General features: G+C 46.5%; 1 protein-coding gene across 1 annotated transcript in view; it reads left to right on the top strand.

The window, feature by feature from the left end:
- The window catches only part of Cfap221 (cilia and flagella associated protein 221), an 81,074-nt gene that overhangs the window by 43,594 nt on the left and 23,627 nt on the right, over nucleotides 1-13,853 (top strand). Inside the window, exons 8-14 of the mRNA XM_034513415.2 lie at nucleotides 35-194; nucleotides 1,549-1,666; nucleotides 1,743-1,854; nucleotides 2,047-2,155; nucleotides 3,698-3,785; nucleotides 4,981-5,070; nucleotides 11,446-11,544. Of these exons, the coding sequence (XP_034369306.1) occupies nucleotides 35-194; nucleotides 1,549-1,666; nucleotides 1,743-1,854; nucleotides 2,047-2,155; nucleotides 3,698-3,785; nucleotides 4,981-5,070; nucleotides 11,446-11,544 (776 nt within the window). The remainder of the gene's footprint in view (nucleotides 1-34; nucleotides 195-1,548; nucleotides 1,667-1,742; nucleotides 1,855-2,046; nucleotides 2,156-3,697; nucleotides 3,786-4,980; nucleotides 5,071-11,445; nucleotides 11,545-13,853) is intronic.

Here is a 13,853-nt window from a genome sequence, read left to right as displayed (position 1 = left end):
TATCATCTGTCTGTCCGTCTGTCTCTCCTTACAGGAATAATTCCAGCTAATGGGAAGGCAAGAGTAGTTGTCAAGTTCAAACCCATTCAGTATGGAATGGCACAAATAAAAATTCAATTGTGGATCTCCCAGTTCAACTCTCAGCCATATGAATGTGTCTTCACTGGAACCTGCTACCCCAACATGGCCTTACCGTATGTATGGCTTCTTCATTGTGTTTCTGTCTAACCATGTAGCCCAGGCTGGCCTCAGACTCACTATGAAACCAAGATGACTTTGACATTCTGCCTGCCTGCCTTCTCCTACAGAGCACTGGGACACAGACATGCACCACCACACCCAGTTTATATGGTGCTGGGGATGGAACCCAGAAAGCTGTGCATTCTAGACAAGCCCCTACCAACTCAGCCACAGCCACAGCCCCAGACCCAATTTTTTCTTAACACTTCATCACAAACCCAATACAATTCGGTACTGGGCATTGTGGTACACACTTGTAATCCCATCACTGAAGAAGCAGAGGCAGAAAGATCATGAGTTCAAAGCTAACCTGTGTTCAAAGCTAGCTACATAGCAAGAAGTTGCCTTTTAAAAAATAAGAAATATCTGAGTTTTTCTTTCCACTTTCTCTCTTCTCTTGTTTTTAAGCTGGGAGTGCAGGTGATTGGCCTCTTGCCTGGCCTGTATGTGACTCCAGGTTCAACCCAACACTATGAAAACAACAACAAAGACTTTAAAGTATAGAGGAAGGTGTTCTGTTTTTCAAAGGGCACAGTCATTCTTTTACTAGGATAATAAATTAAAGTAATGGTTGGTATCTAAATCAATCAGCCTAGGTTGTTAAAAAGCTACAGGCTAGAAATAAATGACAGTAAACCAGGAGAGCATTCCCTACCCTGTTGTGTTTCATTTACATATTCATGAGAAATGCAAATAAGAGAAGGCAAAGGTACTTTGTTTTGAGACAGACCTGGGATCCACAAAGTGTTGTCCTCTGACCTCCACATGTATGTCATGGCACACCCAGGCACACAGACACAAACACACACAGGCACACATGCACACACTCGCACAACAAATATGTATATCATTTTAAAGGATGGGAGGAAAAGCAACCACTGCTGTATAAATATGTACACACATACATATATGCATATATACCAATATACATTACATATTAATATACTGATATGGAATTTATTTTCATGGACACACAAGTTTACTTTTCATTTAGTTATACTACTGGTTCACAGTAATAGTTTTATCAGAAGGAATACAATAACAAAATCCTTGATCTATGTGGGTACAGAGATGGCTCAGTGGCTAAGAGCAGTGGCTGGTCTGGAAGAGGACCTGGGTTCAGTTCCCAGCACACCATGGCCTCTCACAACTGTCTGTAACTCTGTCCCCAAGGGATCAGATGCCCTCTTTTGGCCTCACCAGGTATACAGACAATATGGCGACACAATCAAAAATAAAAATAAATCTTCATAACAAACCTCAAACCACTGGATCATACACTAATTTAACATCTGTTTTAAACTCTAGATTAGAAGAGTTTGAAAGATTAAATACTCGTTCTAAGAAAGTAAATGTTCCTCTAGAAAAAACAACGTATGTGCAATTTTACCCAACTCCAGCAAAGGCAAAACCTCAGAAGTTAAAGGTAAGGGGTTGGGTGTGCCCGGCGTGATGGGGAGAGGGAAGGAAAGAGCTCATTCTCCTCCCAACTGGGTCCTCAGGAAATCGATTATCAGGACCTGCGGTTTCCAGCCGACCTGTCAAATCCATTCGCTGTGGCAACCGTCCTAAACCAGGAACCCGGAAAGCTGAAGATTAAGGAATTAAAACAAGGTAGCAGTCATTTGGCCTGCCCTAAACCAGTCCCTGGGGCAGAGGAAGAAGGAAATGTGTCCATTCACATTTATTATTAATGAACAAAACTCAGTTAGATGTCTGTTAGGTGACATGGTTAGAAACTTGTGTTCGTCTGGGCAAATGACTGATTTGATTACGGCCGTGATCTCCACTTGTTCCTGCCTCCAGTCCTGGACCAAGGTGACGAAATCTCCAAAACCAGACAGATGAAGGAGGCAATCTTCGAACAGAAAGTCAGACAGGACATCATGACAGAGATCGAGAACCATCTTAAGTGGTAAATATGGCAGGATAATTTGTATCAAGTGACAGGGTGACTGCTTTTATGGGATAGCCTTTGAGGCAAGGAGACACAATGACAGGCAATTATTGATAAACTCTCTTGGTGAATTTGATTACTCAGTCTCTTCAGCCAGTGTTCCTGTCTCAGAATGAGTGGCTATTGGGTATAAATTAATAACTAAGACATGTTGTTTCCTACACATAGGCAGACAGGGCAGAGCAACCATGAACTGTGGGCGTGTGGCCCCTGCTTCCTTCCTGATACAGAGTCCCCATTCCCAGACAGACCTGGGATGACTCAGGTGCACACATCACATCCCATGACCCCTCACCTCCCTGTGAGCCCCCATGGGCATGTTGTGCATGTGTGTGTATGTGTGTGCATGTGTGTCTGTGTGTGTGTGTGCATGTGTGTGTGTGCATGTGTGAGTGTGCGTGTGTGCGTGTGCATGTGTGCGTATGTGTATGCATGTGTGCGAGCGCATGTGTGTGCAGTATGCGTGTATGTGCATGTGTATGTATGTGTGTACATGTGTGTGCATGTGTGTGCATGTGTGCATGTGTGTGCATGTGTGCGTGTGCATGTGTGTATGCATGTGTGTTCATGTGTGTGCGTATGTGTGTGCATGTGTGTGCAGTATGCGTGTATGTGCATGTGTGTGTGCATGTGTGTGTACATGTGTGTGTGCATGTGTGCATGTATAGACATATGTGCATGCACATACATGTGTACATGTGTACATGTGCATGTGTGTGTGCCTGTGGCATCCTGAAGTCAACCTTGGGTATTGTTCCTCAAATGGCATCCACATTATATTGTTTGTTTTAAAGATAGATTTATTTTATTTTAATTGTATTCCTATTTTGCCTGCATGTTTACCAGTGTGTGTGTGTGGTACCAGTAGAGGCCAGAAGAGTGCATCAGATCCTCTAATACTGGCGTTATAGTCTGTTGTGAGCTGCCACATAGTTGAACCTGGGTCCTCTGGAAAAACAGCCAGTGCTCTTAAACACTAAGCTGTCTATCCAGACTTTTTCTTTCTTTCCTTCTTTCTTTCTCTCTTTCTTTCTCTCTTTCTTTTCTTTTTCTTTCTTTTTTTCTTTCTTTCTTTTTTTTTTTTTTTTTTTTTTTTTTGAGACAGGGCCTCTCACTGGCCTGGAACTCACCCAGAAGGCTAGGTTGGCTGTCCGGGGATCCTTTGTCTCTACCTGCATAGAGCTGAGATAGAGTATACCGCTACTCCTGACATTTTGTACCAGGCTCCTATGGCTGGGATTGAACTCAGGTCTTCATGCTTGCAAAGCAAACACTTTACTGAATGAACTATCTCTCAGACCCTTGTTGTGTTAATTCATAAATATTTTAACATTAAGCACTAAATTATAAGCTTCATTTCACAGGACATATTATTCACCCCAGAGGTGATTCTCTCCAGTTTCTCCCCAACCCTCCTTGATTATAGAAGATAGCTAAGACACTCATTGCAAAGATAATGTTTGTGAATGGCTTATGGAGGTTGGCTTTTGTTCTCCACAGGCAGGTGCACCTTGGTAAAGACCACACAAGTTCCAGGTTTAGAAGAGAGCTCAATGAGGAGCGGCATAAAGCACGTGAGAAGTACAAGGTCAGAATGGCCGCCGTGATGATCTCATTTGTTTCACTAAATGCTTGCAATTCCTGTTGTATACAAGATGCCAGAGCAAGAGAAAGACAATGCAAGGAACGCTGAGAGTACTGCAGAATGACAGATCACCTGCCTAGAATGTGGGGTGTGGGGGAAGAGGGACAGAGGGAGACAAAGACAACAAGACACAGAGAGAGGCAGAGATACAGAAACAGAGAGACACAGAGACACACACACAGAGGGAAAGAGAGGGAGAGAGAGGGGGAGAGAGGGAGAGAGAGAGAGACTTTCAGTCTAAGGAGATGACCAGACTCAGGCTACGGGTCTAGATGTGAGATATACCTGTAGTCTACAGAGCATCATTGTGTCCCCAAAACTGCTGTCAGGACTCACCCCGAGCTGGATGCCACATATAGTCACATGCTGAGGAGCTAGGTTTGAGGCACTGGAGTCTGAATTATAGGCGACCTCCCCCCCCCAAAAAAAAACCAGCCATTAAAGCTTAATAGTGTGAACTACAAGGTCTCAATGAGTAGGGAGGATGGGAGCATGGCCAAGCTTTTATTTTATAAAGATTTATCTTATTTGTAATCATATGTACATGTGTGTGAGCATGCAACTGTGAGTGGGTGCCTGCAGAGGCAAGAAGGGGGGCAGCTGATCCCCTGGAGCTGGAGCTCCAATAGTTGTGAGCCAATCGGCACCATGTGGGGAATCGGACTCACTCCTATGCAAACACAGCATCCACTCTTAACAGCTAAGCCTCCTCTCCAGCCCCTGTGGCCAGCCTTTTGAGTATTACCATATGATGTCATACAAAATTCATACTGAAGGACCTGCAACTAGGTTGTTAAAAAAAAAACAAAGAAAAAGAAAGCCATATGATGTTTTGGGGGGCATGGAGGGAGACTGACTCCTACCTATCCTGGGATGCTCTGTGAGGTAGAAGCAGAAGGTTCAGAAGTTCAGGGGTATCCTCAGACACATAGTGAGTTTCAGGCTAGCCTGGGTCACATGAGACTTGGTGTCTCTATAAAATTTCCCCTTGTCTGAACAGTAAGAATAGTGGACTCTTTAGCCTCTCAGCACTCTGTGGCAGGGTGACCCATTGTCCTGTAGGCTTCTACAAGCTTTAAAAAGAAAGTTTCACACATTTGTTTTTGACTTTAGTGTGTCTACTAATATAAAAATCTAGCAAAACAGAGGCGACCCTGTCATAGGGGAGGAGCTTCAGCGACTCCAGACTGAACGAAGCAAAAAACGCATCGTCCGTGACTTGGAGGAGGTAAGTAACTTCTCTTCATTTGGACTCAAATTAAGTGGCAATTCTTTGTTCATTTCCAAAGACACCAACAAATATTATAGAAATTCCTTCATCAGGAGCTTCTAGAGTGTCATTTTACTGTGTGTCTTGGTTTCTTTTCTGACGAAAAGTGACATAAATGTTAGACTCTAAGATCCAAACCAGGGGATGCACTTCCCCAGAGTCACACATGGACAGAGGATTTGCTGCAACCACATGGGGTTTAATGATTCCAGTGCACCAGGGCTCCCTTGCATGCAGGCAAGAGAACCCCCGAACAAAAGCTGGGAGCCATTCTTATACAAAGTTTTCGAGGGCAACCACAAAGCCTGACCTTCTCAGGTCCGGTCTATCGATGACTCAGATTCACACATTACTTTCTTCCTGACCACCTCCCATCCTGGAATGTGTCTCTGTGCTCTGGGCCTTCCCCACATGAAAGTGGGTTCTCTTCCCTGTGGTCTGAGGAATGTTAATCAGCCTCTCCCTTTCTTTTATGAATGTTAATCCAGCAAGTGTCCTCCCAGTCAGGAATAATGTACTCCTCCCAGAATTTGTCCTGGGACAGTGAATTCTAAGTTCAAACCAAGACCTGAATATCTCACATTTAGTTCCTACAATCCCCCCTTTTTCTTGTGGGTGATTCCAATCCTGGAATCACAAGCTGTCATTTAACTTTGGGTGTACGAACCCTAAGCCCCGCCCTCTAAGGCTGCATCTGGGACACAGGTTAGATTCAAAAGTCTCTTATCTCCAACATTTGGGTAATCTCTACCCCTGTGTCTCTAGGGTGGAGATATCTCAGGAGTCAAGGCCTGCTGCTCTTTGGCCTTTTGGAACAGCAGGTGATCTTGAGCTTGAGGGTGTTGCTCAGGTGTCTGGCTGCTCTCTAGTTGGCATGAGGTGCAGGTGCTGGTCTGAGTTATGTGAAGTCAGGAAGTTACTCCATATACTTCAAGCGGAGATCAGGATGGTCAGCAGTGTTGCAGCCTGAGCTGCCCCACGTTGGGTGCCAGAAATGTCTCGGACCATTCTGTCAATGTTGGAATTCACACTGCCAGAAGCCTTGGGGGCTAAGTTGTTAGAACTTGCACTGCCCCAAGCTGCTCCGGTCCACGGGTCGGGGTTCAGCAAGAAAGAGAGTAAGGACAGACACGAGGAATGGAGACCAGACAGAGTGTGATTCAATCCCGTTTATTCTTCAGTCTCTCTTCTTCTCTCCAAGTCCCTAGTTCCTAGTCCCTTGTGCCTCCAAGTTCCAAGTTCTTTCTCCAAGTGCTAAGTGCCTAAAGTCTAATAACTAACTCAAAGTTGTACTGAACGAATGCCTAATTCCTACTTCCAGGTTGTACTCCAAGTTGTACTGAGTTGTACTCTAACCTAATTCTTAGTTCCAAGTTGTACTCCAAGTTGTTCTCTCTAATGTCTAATAACTACTCCAAGTTGTTCTTGTTAATGCCTAAGTCCTACTTCCAAGTTGTACTGTCTAATGTCTAATTCCTACTCCAAGTTGTTCTCTCTGAAGTGTCTGATTCTCTGTTACTCTCTTCTGTCTGCCTCTCGCCTTTTATATGTCTCACTTCGAAGCCATGCCTTTAATCATGCCCTTAGGTCTTGTCTCTAAATCTGATCTCTAAATCATGCCCTTAAATCACACACCTTTAAGTCTCACACACCCAAGGGAAGATCCTGGGTATCTAAAACAGGATGTTATCAGAGTGTGCTCAGCTGTTGTAGGCTATTGTAATCAAATCCCTTATCAAGGTATATGGCTCAAGATGGCTGAAAGGATGATAGCCGCCTTCTGATGGCTCCCCACACAGCAGCACCAGGAACAGCCTCTTATTAGCCTGAAAAGTCATTTGGGGGGGTGGGGGTCTCACACAAGAGGGGTGTTCCAGACTTGGAACAGGGATAGGACAAGGGACACCACCCAGCCAGCACCAATTTCCGAGGGCAATTTAGTTAAGGTCTCTTTTAGGGTTCTGTTTATTCTCTCTACCTGCCCTGAGCTCTGGGGACAGTACAAACAATGGAGCTTCCAATTAGTCTCCAATATCTCTGACAATCTCTGACTTACCTTAGAAACAAAAGCAAGATTGTTATCTGATTTAATTACCTCAGACACTCGAAACCTGGAGAAGATTTCTTATAATATCTTCTTGGTTATCACAGTAGCTGTTTCCTGTTTGGTGGCTCTTCCTCTCCTCTGCTGTCTGGATTCTCAAACCAGACAGGGCCAGAGGTCAAGGTCCCTACAAGTGGCAGGTGGGAAGCTGCTGGGCTGCTATAGTAGTGACCCTGGGGTCCCCAGCCCAGTCACACACACCAGGCTAGGCAACTGTCATGTGCTGCCCTGCTGCCATGCCTCCACCTCTGCCTCTACCTGCTGCCTCCTCCATCTCCTCAGACAGAGCTTTCTTTTCTTGGCAGTCAACTTGCACGGGGTGGGGGGTGGGGGGGAGTCCAAGGGTGCCACGCTAGGGGAGCCGCAAGCTGTCACCTGCCTGCCGAGTGCGGGCTGGGCAAGAGCGCCCTCCATGCAGTGCTACCTGGAGAATACCCTATGTGCGGTGGGCAGGCTGCCTGTCAAAGGACCTGCCTCTCTGCTCTGCAGCAGCTATCTTGCACCTGTGGCTCCATCTCCCTCTCTGCCAGTGGCCATGTTACCTCTTTTTAACTCAGAATGTTTAACACAGTAGATTCAGTCTAAAATAACATCAGTCAAAGTCCAAGAACACAAAGAACGACAACCAACACACAGTTTGCCAAGAAAACAGAGATAAACAGCACAGACAGCTCACCCCTGTCATTGGTGGCGCATAAACCAGGTGATACAGATGGTTCTTGCCCCTGTCACAGGCACAGAGACCAAGTTACACAATTAGGACATAGAAAGATTGCCAGTGGAAGACTCCAATAACCAGACGACATGGCCAGTCTACACTGGACCTAATTTAACAGATTTAGACGACTTGGTCAACCTACACTGGACCAAATCTAACAGATTCACATGACTTGGCCAGCCCATGCTGGACCAAATCTAACAGATTTCTAACACCACCAGCAATGAACAACACAAACAGAGTTAGACACAGACACACTGCCACAAGAGTGCAATAAACACCGCTCCAGGTAGTGGTGGCCAAGGACCACCTTCAAATGGAGAAGGGTCAGTCGTTCCTGACCCTATCTCCCATACAAATGAATCCCGAGGTGTCCCTGATGGAACTGTGGCCTGCAGTGTGCTGGCACATCTGCCCCACTGCTTCCACTACCCATGAATTCCCTCTCAGAACTTGTAATCTGACCCTGATCTCAGGGTCCTGACCCTATCCCAGTGTTCTGTTCTCCATGGCTTGCCCAGGTCTTGCCCCTGCCACAAGCACAGAAACCAGGCTGCACAGATGGTTGCTTCTGCCACAGGTGCACAGACACTTCACAGACACAGACAGTTGCCCCTGCCACAGGGACACAGACAGTTGCCCCTGCCACTGGCACAGAGACTTCACAGATACAAAAAAAAAAAAAAAAAAAACAGACAGACAGTACAGAAACCTGCTCAATCGAGAAGACCTCCGATCCCTGGAGATGTAGGGTCTGAGAGAGCAAATCTCGTTGGGACCTCCAAAATGTTTGACTTTAAGGTCCAAACCAGGGGATGCACTCCCCCAGAGTCACACACAGAGGATTTGTTGCAACAACATGAGGTTTAATGATTCCAGTGCACCAGGGCTCCCTTGCATGCAGGCAAGAGAACCGGAAACAAAAGCTGGGAGCTGTTTTTATACAAAGTTTAAGAGGGCAACCACAAAGGCTGACCTTTTCAGGTCTGGTCTATAGATGGCTCAGACTGGCACATTACTTTCTTCCTGACCACCTCCCATCCTGGATGTGTCTCTGTGCTCTGAGCCTTCCCCACCTGCAGGTGGGTTCTCTTCCCTGTGGTCTGAGGAATGTTAATCAGCCTCTCCCTTCTGAATGTGAATTAACATTCTTCTGAATGTTAATCCAGCAAGTGTCCTCTGACTCAGGAATAATGTACTCCTCCCGGAATGTCCCCGGGCAATGAATTCTAAGTTCAAACTGAGACCTAAATATCTCACATTTATTTCTTACATAAGGAACCTGGAGAGGTGGCTCCATGGCTGAATGCAGGTCAGGTGGCTCAACACCCCAACCCCTGGCTCCCCATAGCTCCAGCTCCAGTGTATCAAATGCACTCTCCTGAACTTCACTAGCCCCTCACTCCCAGTAGCACATACCCACATACAGGTGCACAATTTAAAATGAATCTGTTTTGTCAAGATTATTTTAGTGTATATTTTTGAGGTTTTAAAAAACTTGTTTATTTTTATTTCACATGCAATGGTGTTTTGCCTGCATGTATGTCTGTGTAAGGGTGTCAGATCCCTTGGAACTGAAATTAGAGACAGTTGTGAGCTGCCATGTGGGTGCTGGGAATTGAACCTGAGTCCTCTGGAAGAGCAGCTAGTGCTCTTAACCATTGAGCCATCTCTCCAGCCCTTGTTTTTTTTTTTTTTTTTTTTTTTTTTTTTTAAGCAATTTATCGGAGTGCAGGTTTTATTTGCTCACAACTCCCCATAATTCATACTCTATCACTAAGGAGCTCAGAGTCAGGCCTGCATGTTGTTTCTCACAAGCATTATGTCTGACACAAACTCACTTCACAGCTAGAGAAGCGCCAGAACACAGAGAGGAGGATGTTTACTAGCTGCTCCACCACAGGGCTAAGGCCGCTCAGGGAGGCAGGATGCTGGAGTTTGCCGGCTTACCACAGGGACACTGCAGTCTGAGGTGGCTCCGGGATCCTCAGGCCTGCAAGGAGGCCAGGGCTGTCTGGTTCTCAGGTTCTTAGACACCCAGGCACTGCTGGATGCTGTGGAAGAGCTAAGAACAGAGTGGGGGCCTGCGGGCTGGATCTAGCCTGGGCCGAGGGGAAGAGATGGGGGAGCTCCGGCTGGTCCTGAGAGAATGAGTCCTTAGCTTGGTCAGTGGGCAGCTTGGCTTGGGTTTGGCTTGGCTTGGTGGAGGCTGTGGCTGGGAGCAGAGGAAGGCCTTCTATGGGAGATGAGACAGCAACTCTATAAGCAAACACCTTCTCCTTGGTTTGCCATGGCCAGATCCCGATGAAAGAGGCAGTCCATGATTTTAATGCATTTATTGTCATGGCGGAAAGTGAATGAATAAAACCATACCACAATTCTCATGGTGGGCCTGAGGTTAAATACCTTTTGCAGGGAGGAGTGTCTAGGAAGGAAAGTTTATTGGCTAAGTCTCCAGGCCTTTAAGTACCTCATTAAAAAGGAGATCTGTCTTGAGCCTACATGACCACAGGTCACATCCTCTACCTGTGGAGGGGTTTGGGGTATTGCCCTTATATGACTGATGGCCACATATTTATGGAGGGCTGTGGCTTCCTGCCAGGAACCTGGTTCCCAGGGAGCAGGGTAAACTGCCTTCCATCCATTTAGGGTCACCGGGATTTCTAGCCTTAGCTTAACCAGGAACCAGGCTGCCTCTCACAGTCCTACAGCTAGCTGGCTCACAGGCAGCTAGCTTTCCTAAACAATCCAGAGCCACCTACTTAGGTATGGCGCTGCCCACAGTGGATTGGATCTTCATATCAATTAACAATCAGGACAAGTCCCCATACTTGCATATACCTACCCACAGGCCAGTCTGATCTAGGAAATTCCTCAACCAAGACTGTCTTCTTAGATAACTCTAGGCTATGACAAGCTAAAGCTAACTGGGACACTACATAATTGCAAATAAAATGTCAAAACTTATCATTATGGTCTGTGGAGATGGCTCCGTTGGTAAAGCGCTCACCGTGCAAACTTGAAGACCTGAGTTCCATCACCACACCCACATAAAAACACCAGATGGTGGTATGTACCTGTGCAGAGATAGTCCATTCAAGTCAGTGAGCTCCACACTGAGTGGGAGACTCTGTCTTAAAAACTGAAGTGGAGGCTGGAGAGCTGGCTCAGTGACAAGAGCATTAGCTGTTCTCAGTTTGAAGACCGAGACTGGATTCCCAGCACCAATATGGCAGAGACTGAACTCAGGTCATCAGGCAGAGTGGCAAACGGTGTCATTCTTTGAGCCATCTTGCCGATCCTGGTTTTTGCCCGTTTTTCTAAGAGTCTTCCTAAGTAGGCCAGACTTACCTCAGACTCCAGATGTGCCACCTTAGCCTCCTAAATTTCTGGTATTCCAGACACGTACTACCACACCCAGCCAGAGATCAAACGCAATAATATTTATTAAATGCTATGCCAAAGAGTTTGTATTTAAATGTAAAATGCACGTGTGTTTTTATATTTATAGAAAACCCAGGAATTCCATCCTAATTTTGATCCACTCATCAATAACATGTGGCTGAGCAGACACCGGGCACAAAGACGGTTTCAGCAAGCAGCACGGAAGGTAGCTCTCACCTCCAGATTGCCAGCGTCCTCTTTCTACCTGTGCAGTTATCAGCTGCAGGGAACACACCATTAGAGATGCCATTCGCACAGTGTCCCGGCCTTCGGGGATTCGACGAGACCTTAGGGAAGGGAGCGAACGAATGAAAGGACAAGAGACACAAAGAATGAGAGCAAGTCTGGGTTCTGATCAAGCTCTGAAACTGTAATTCTGGGGACAGGTTATAAAGACACAGCAAACCGGGAAGTTTAGGCGAGGGTCATTGTTTAGGGCTATCTTACTATGGAATCCTTACTGTCTAAGACCTTCCCACTGTCATAACCTTATTGCCCTAGACCATCCCACTGTCATAATCTGCTCCAAGGAAATGCCAGACGTTCTTTAGGTTCCTGGGACCTGAGACCTGTGAACGTCCTTTCTTAACCTTGTACTGACTAGACTTTCTAAGACAGCAGGTAATTTCCTGGGCTTGGCTCCTGGCAGCACAGCATAAAAATCACTTCCGCAAAGTGTCCCATTGAGCTAGTGTTCTAGTCCCTTCCCTTGCTGTCACTCTGTGATAGAACACTGACAGAAGCAACTTGGAGGAGGAAGGGGTTAATCTGACTGACACACCACAGTCCATCGTGATGGGGAGCAGGGCAGGGACTGCGGGAGACACCATGGAGAAGCAGTGCTTGAAGGCTCGCTCGCCCAGGCTCACAATGAGCTGTGGGAGGAGCCTTGTTCATCCATTAATCAAGATAGTCTTCCACAGATATGTCTATGGAGTAGTCTGATCTGGGGAAGCCCTGTCAGACTACCTCCTCAGCCACAGGAGAGTTAAAGCTAACCAGGACAGTGAGGTTTTAGTATCGTCACATATACAGACAGCCACCATTGCCATGTGATATTTACTTATTTAATTAGTCAGAGTCTATATTCCAGGGGAGCCTTGAACTCTCTAATCCTCCTGCCTCTACCTCCTGAATGCTAGGATTACTGGTGTGCACCACCAGACCAGGTTTCTGTTATGGTTGGAACTCCAAGCCTTGTGAAATTCAGGCATGCACTGTGCTGACAGACTGGACAGATGGAGGCACACCCCTGCCTGCTACCCAAGTTCCAAAACATTTTTGTTATGCAGAAAGGAATTCAGCAGTCCTTGCCCATCCCCTTCTTCCCCAGGTTCCTGGCAGCCACTAAGACTGCATTCTATCCCTATAGGCTTGGCTCTTCGGGTCATTCCATGAAATGGAATCACACTGTAAACACTCATACACGGGCTAGTGAACATGTGGTTCTCTACTCTCCAGGCTACATACGCCTAGGAGAGGAACTGCTGGGGCTCACACAATGACTCTGAGGCTGTGCGATTTGGGGGCAATTGTTTCGATGGAGAGTGGGGACTCTCAGGGGTGACACTGGGGTCACTGCTTCCCCTCAAGTCACCTCCTAGCATGCCTCCCCTTCATACCTATCCTCCACCAAGCATTTATCATGTAAGTGTGTGACTTCAGATCCATACACCTGTGTAAAAAGTCAGATATGATGGACTGTCCTGTGATCCTAACATTATGGAGGTCGAAACACAATGACCCTGGGACTGGCCTGCCATTCCAGCCAAATCTGAGAGCTCTGGGTTCACGGAGAGATCCTGTTTCAAAAAGAGAGGAGAGAGAGAGAGAGAGAGAGAGAGAGAGAGAGAGAGAGAGAGAGAATTAAGGATGATACCCAGTATCAACCTCTTGTCTTCATGAGCACATGTATGCCTGTACACCACGTACACACATGCACACACATGAATACATAGATACAGCACCACACAAAACAGAAATGTGGGAAGGGAGGAAGAAAGAAACCTTTCAAAGCTCTGACACAGTAGAGATGTCAGGGGGCGTGACACCACGTACACACATGCACACACATGAATACATAGATACAGCACCACACAAAACAGAAATGTGGGAAGGGAGGAAGAAAGAAACCTTTCAAAGCTCTGACACAGTAGAGATGTCAGGGGGCGTGTCTGGCTTCAGCCACACCTCTGCCTTAGGCTGTACCCACCCAAGAACAGCATCCCCACTGTGGATGAACCTGCATTTCTACTCCTCCCCTATGACTGAAACACTACCCTGTCTCCCTCCGAGGGTTCACCCGTGATGTGCTCAGCCCCTCTGTCCCCCTATGCCACCTGCAGGTCTCTCCTTTTTTGAGTGTGGCTCCCTTAGGGGACAAGGCCATACTCAAGCAAGAGAGAGTAATGATTAAGACTTTTCATGTTATTCACATTTTTGGCTGTGACAAAATGCCTGAAGCAGTCAACTGAG

The sequence above is a fragment of the Arvicanthis niloticus genome, chromosome 10 (assembly GCF_011762505.2).
Source record: "Arvicanthis niloticus isolate mArvNil1 chromosome 10, mArvNil1.pat.X, whole genome shotgun sequence".
NCBI lineage: Eukaryota > Metazoa > Chordata > Mammalia > Rodentia > Muridae > Arvicanthis > Arvicanthis niloticus.
The sequence above is the reverse complement of the archived record's forward strand: the minus strand, read 5'-3'. Positions and strand labels throughout refer to the sequence as shown.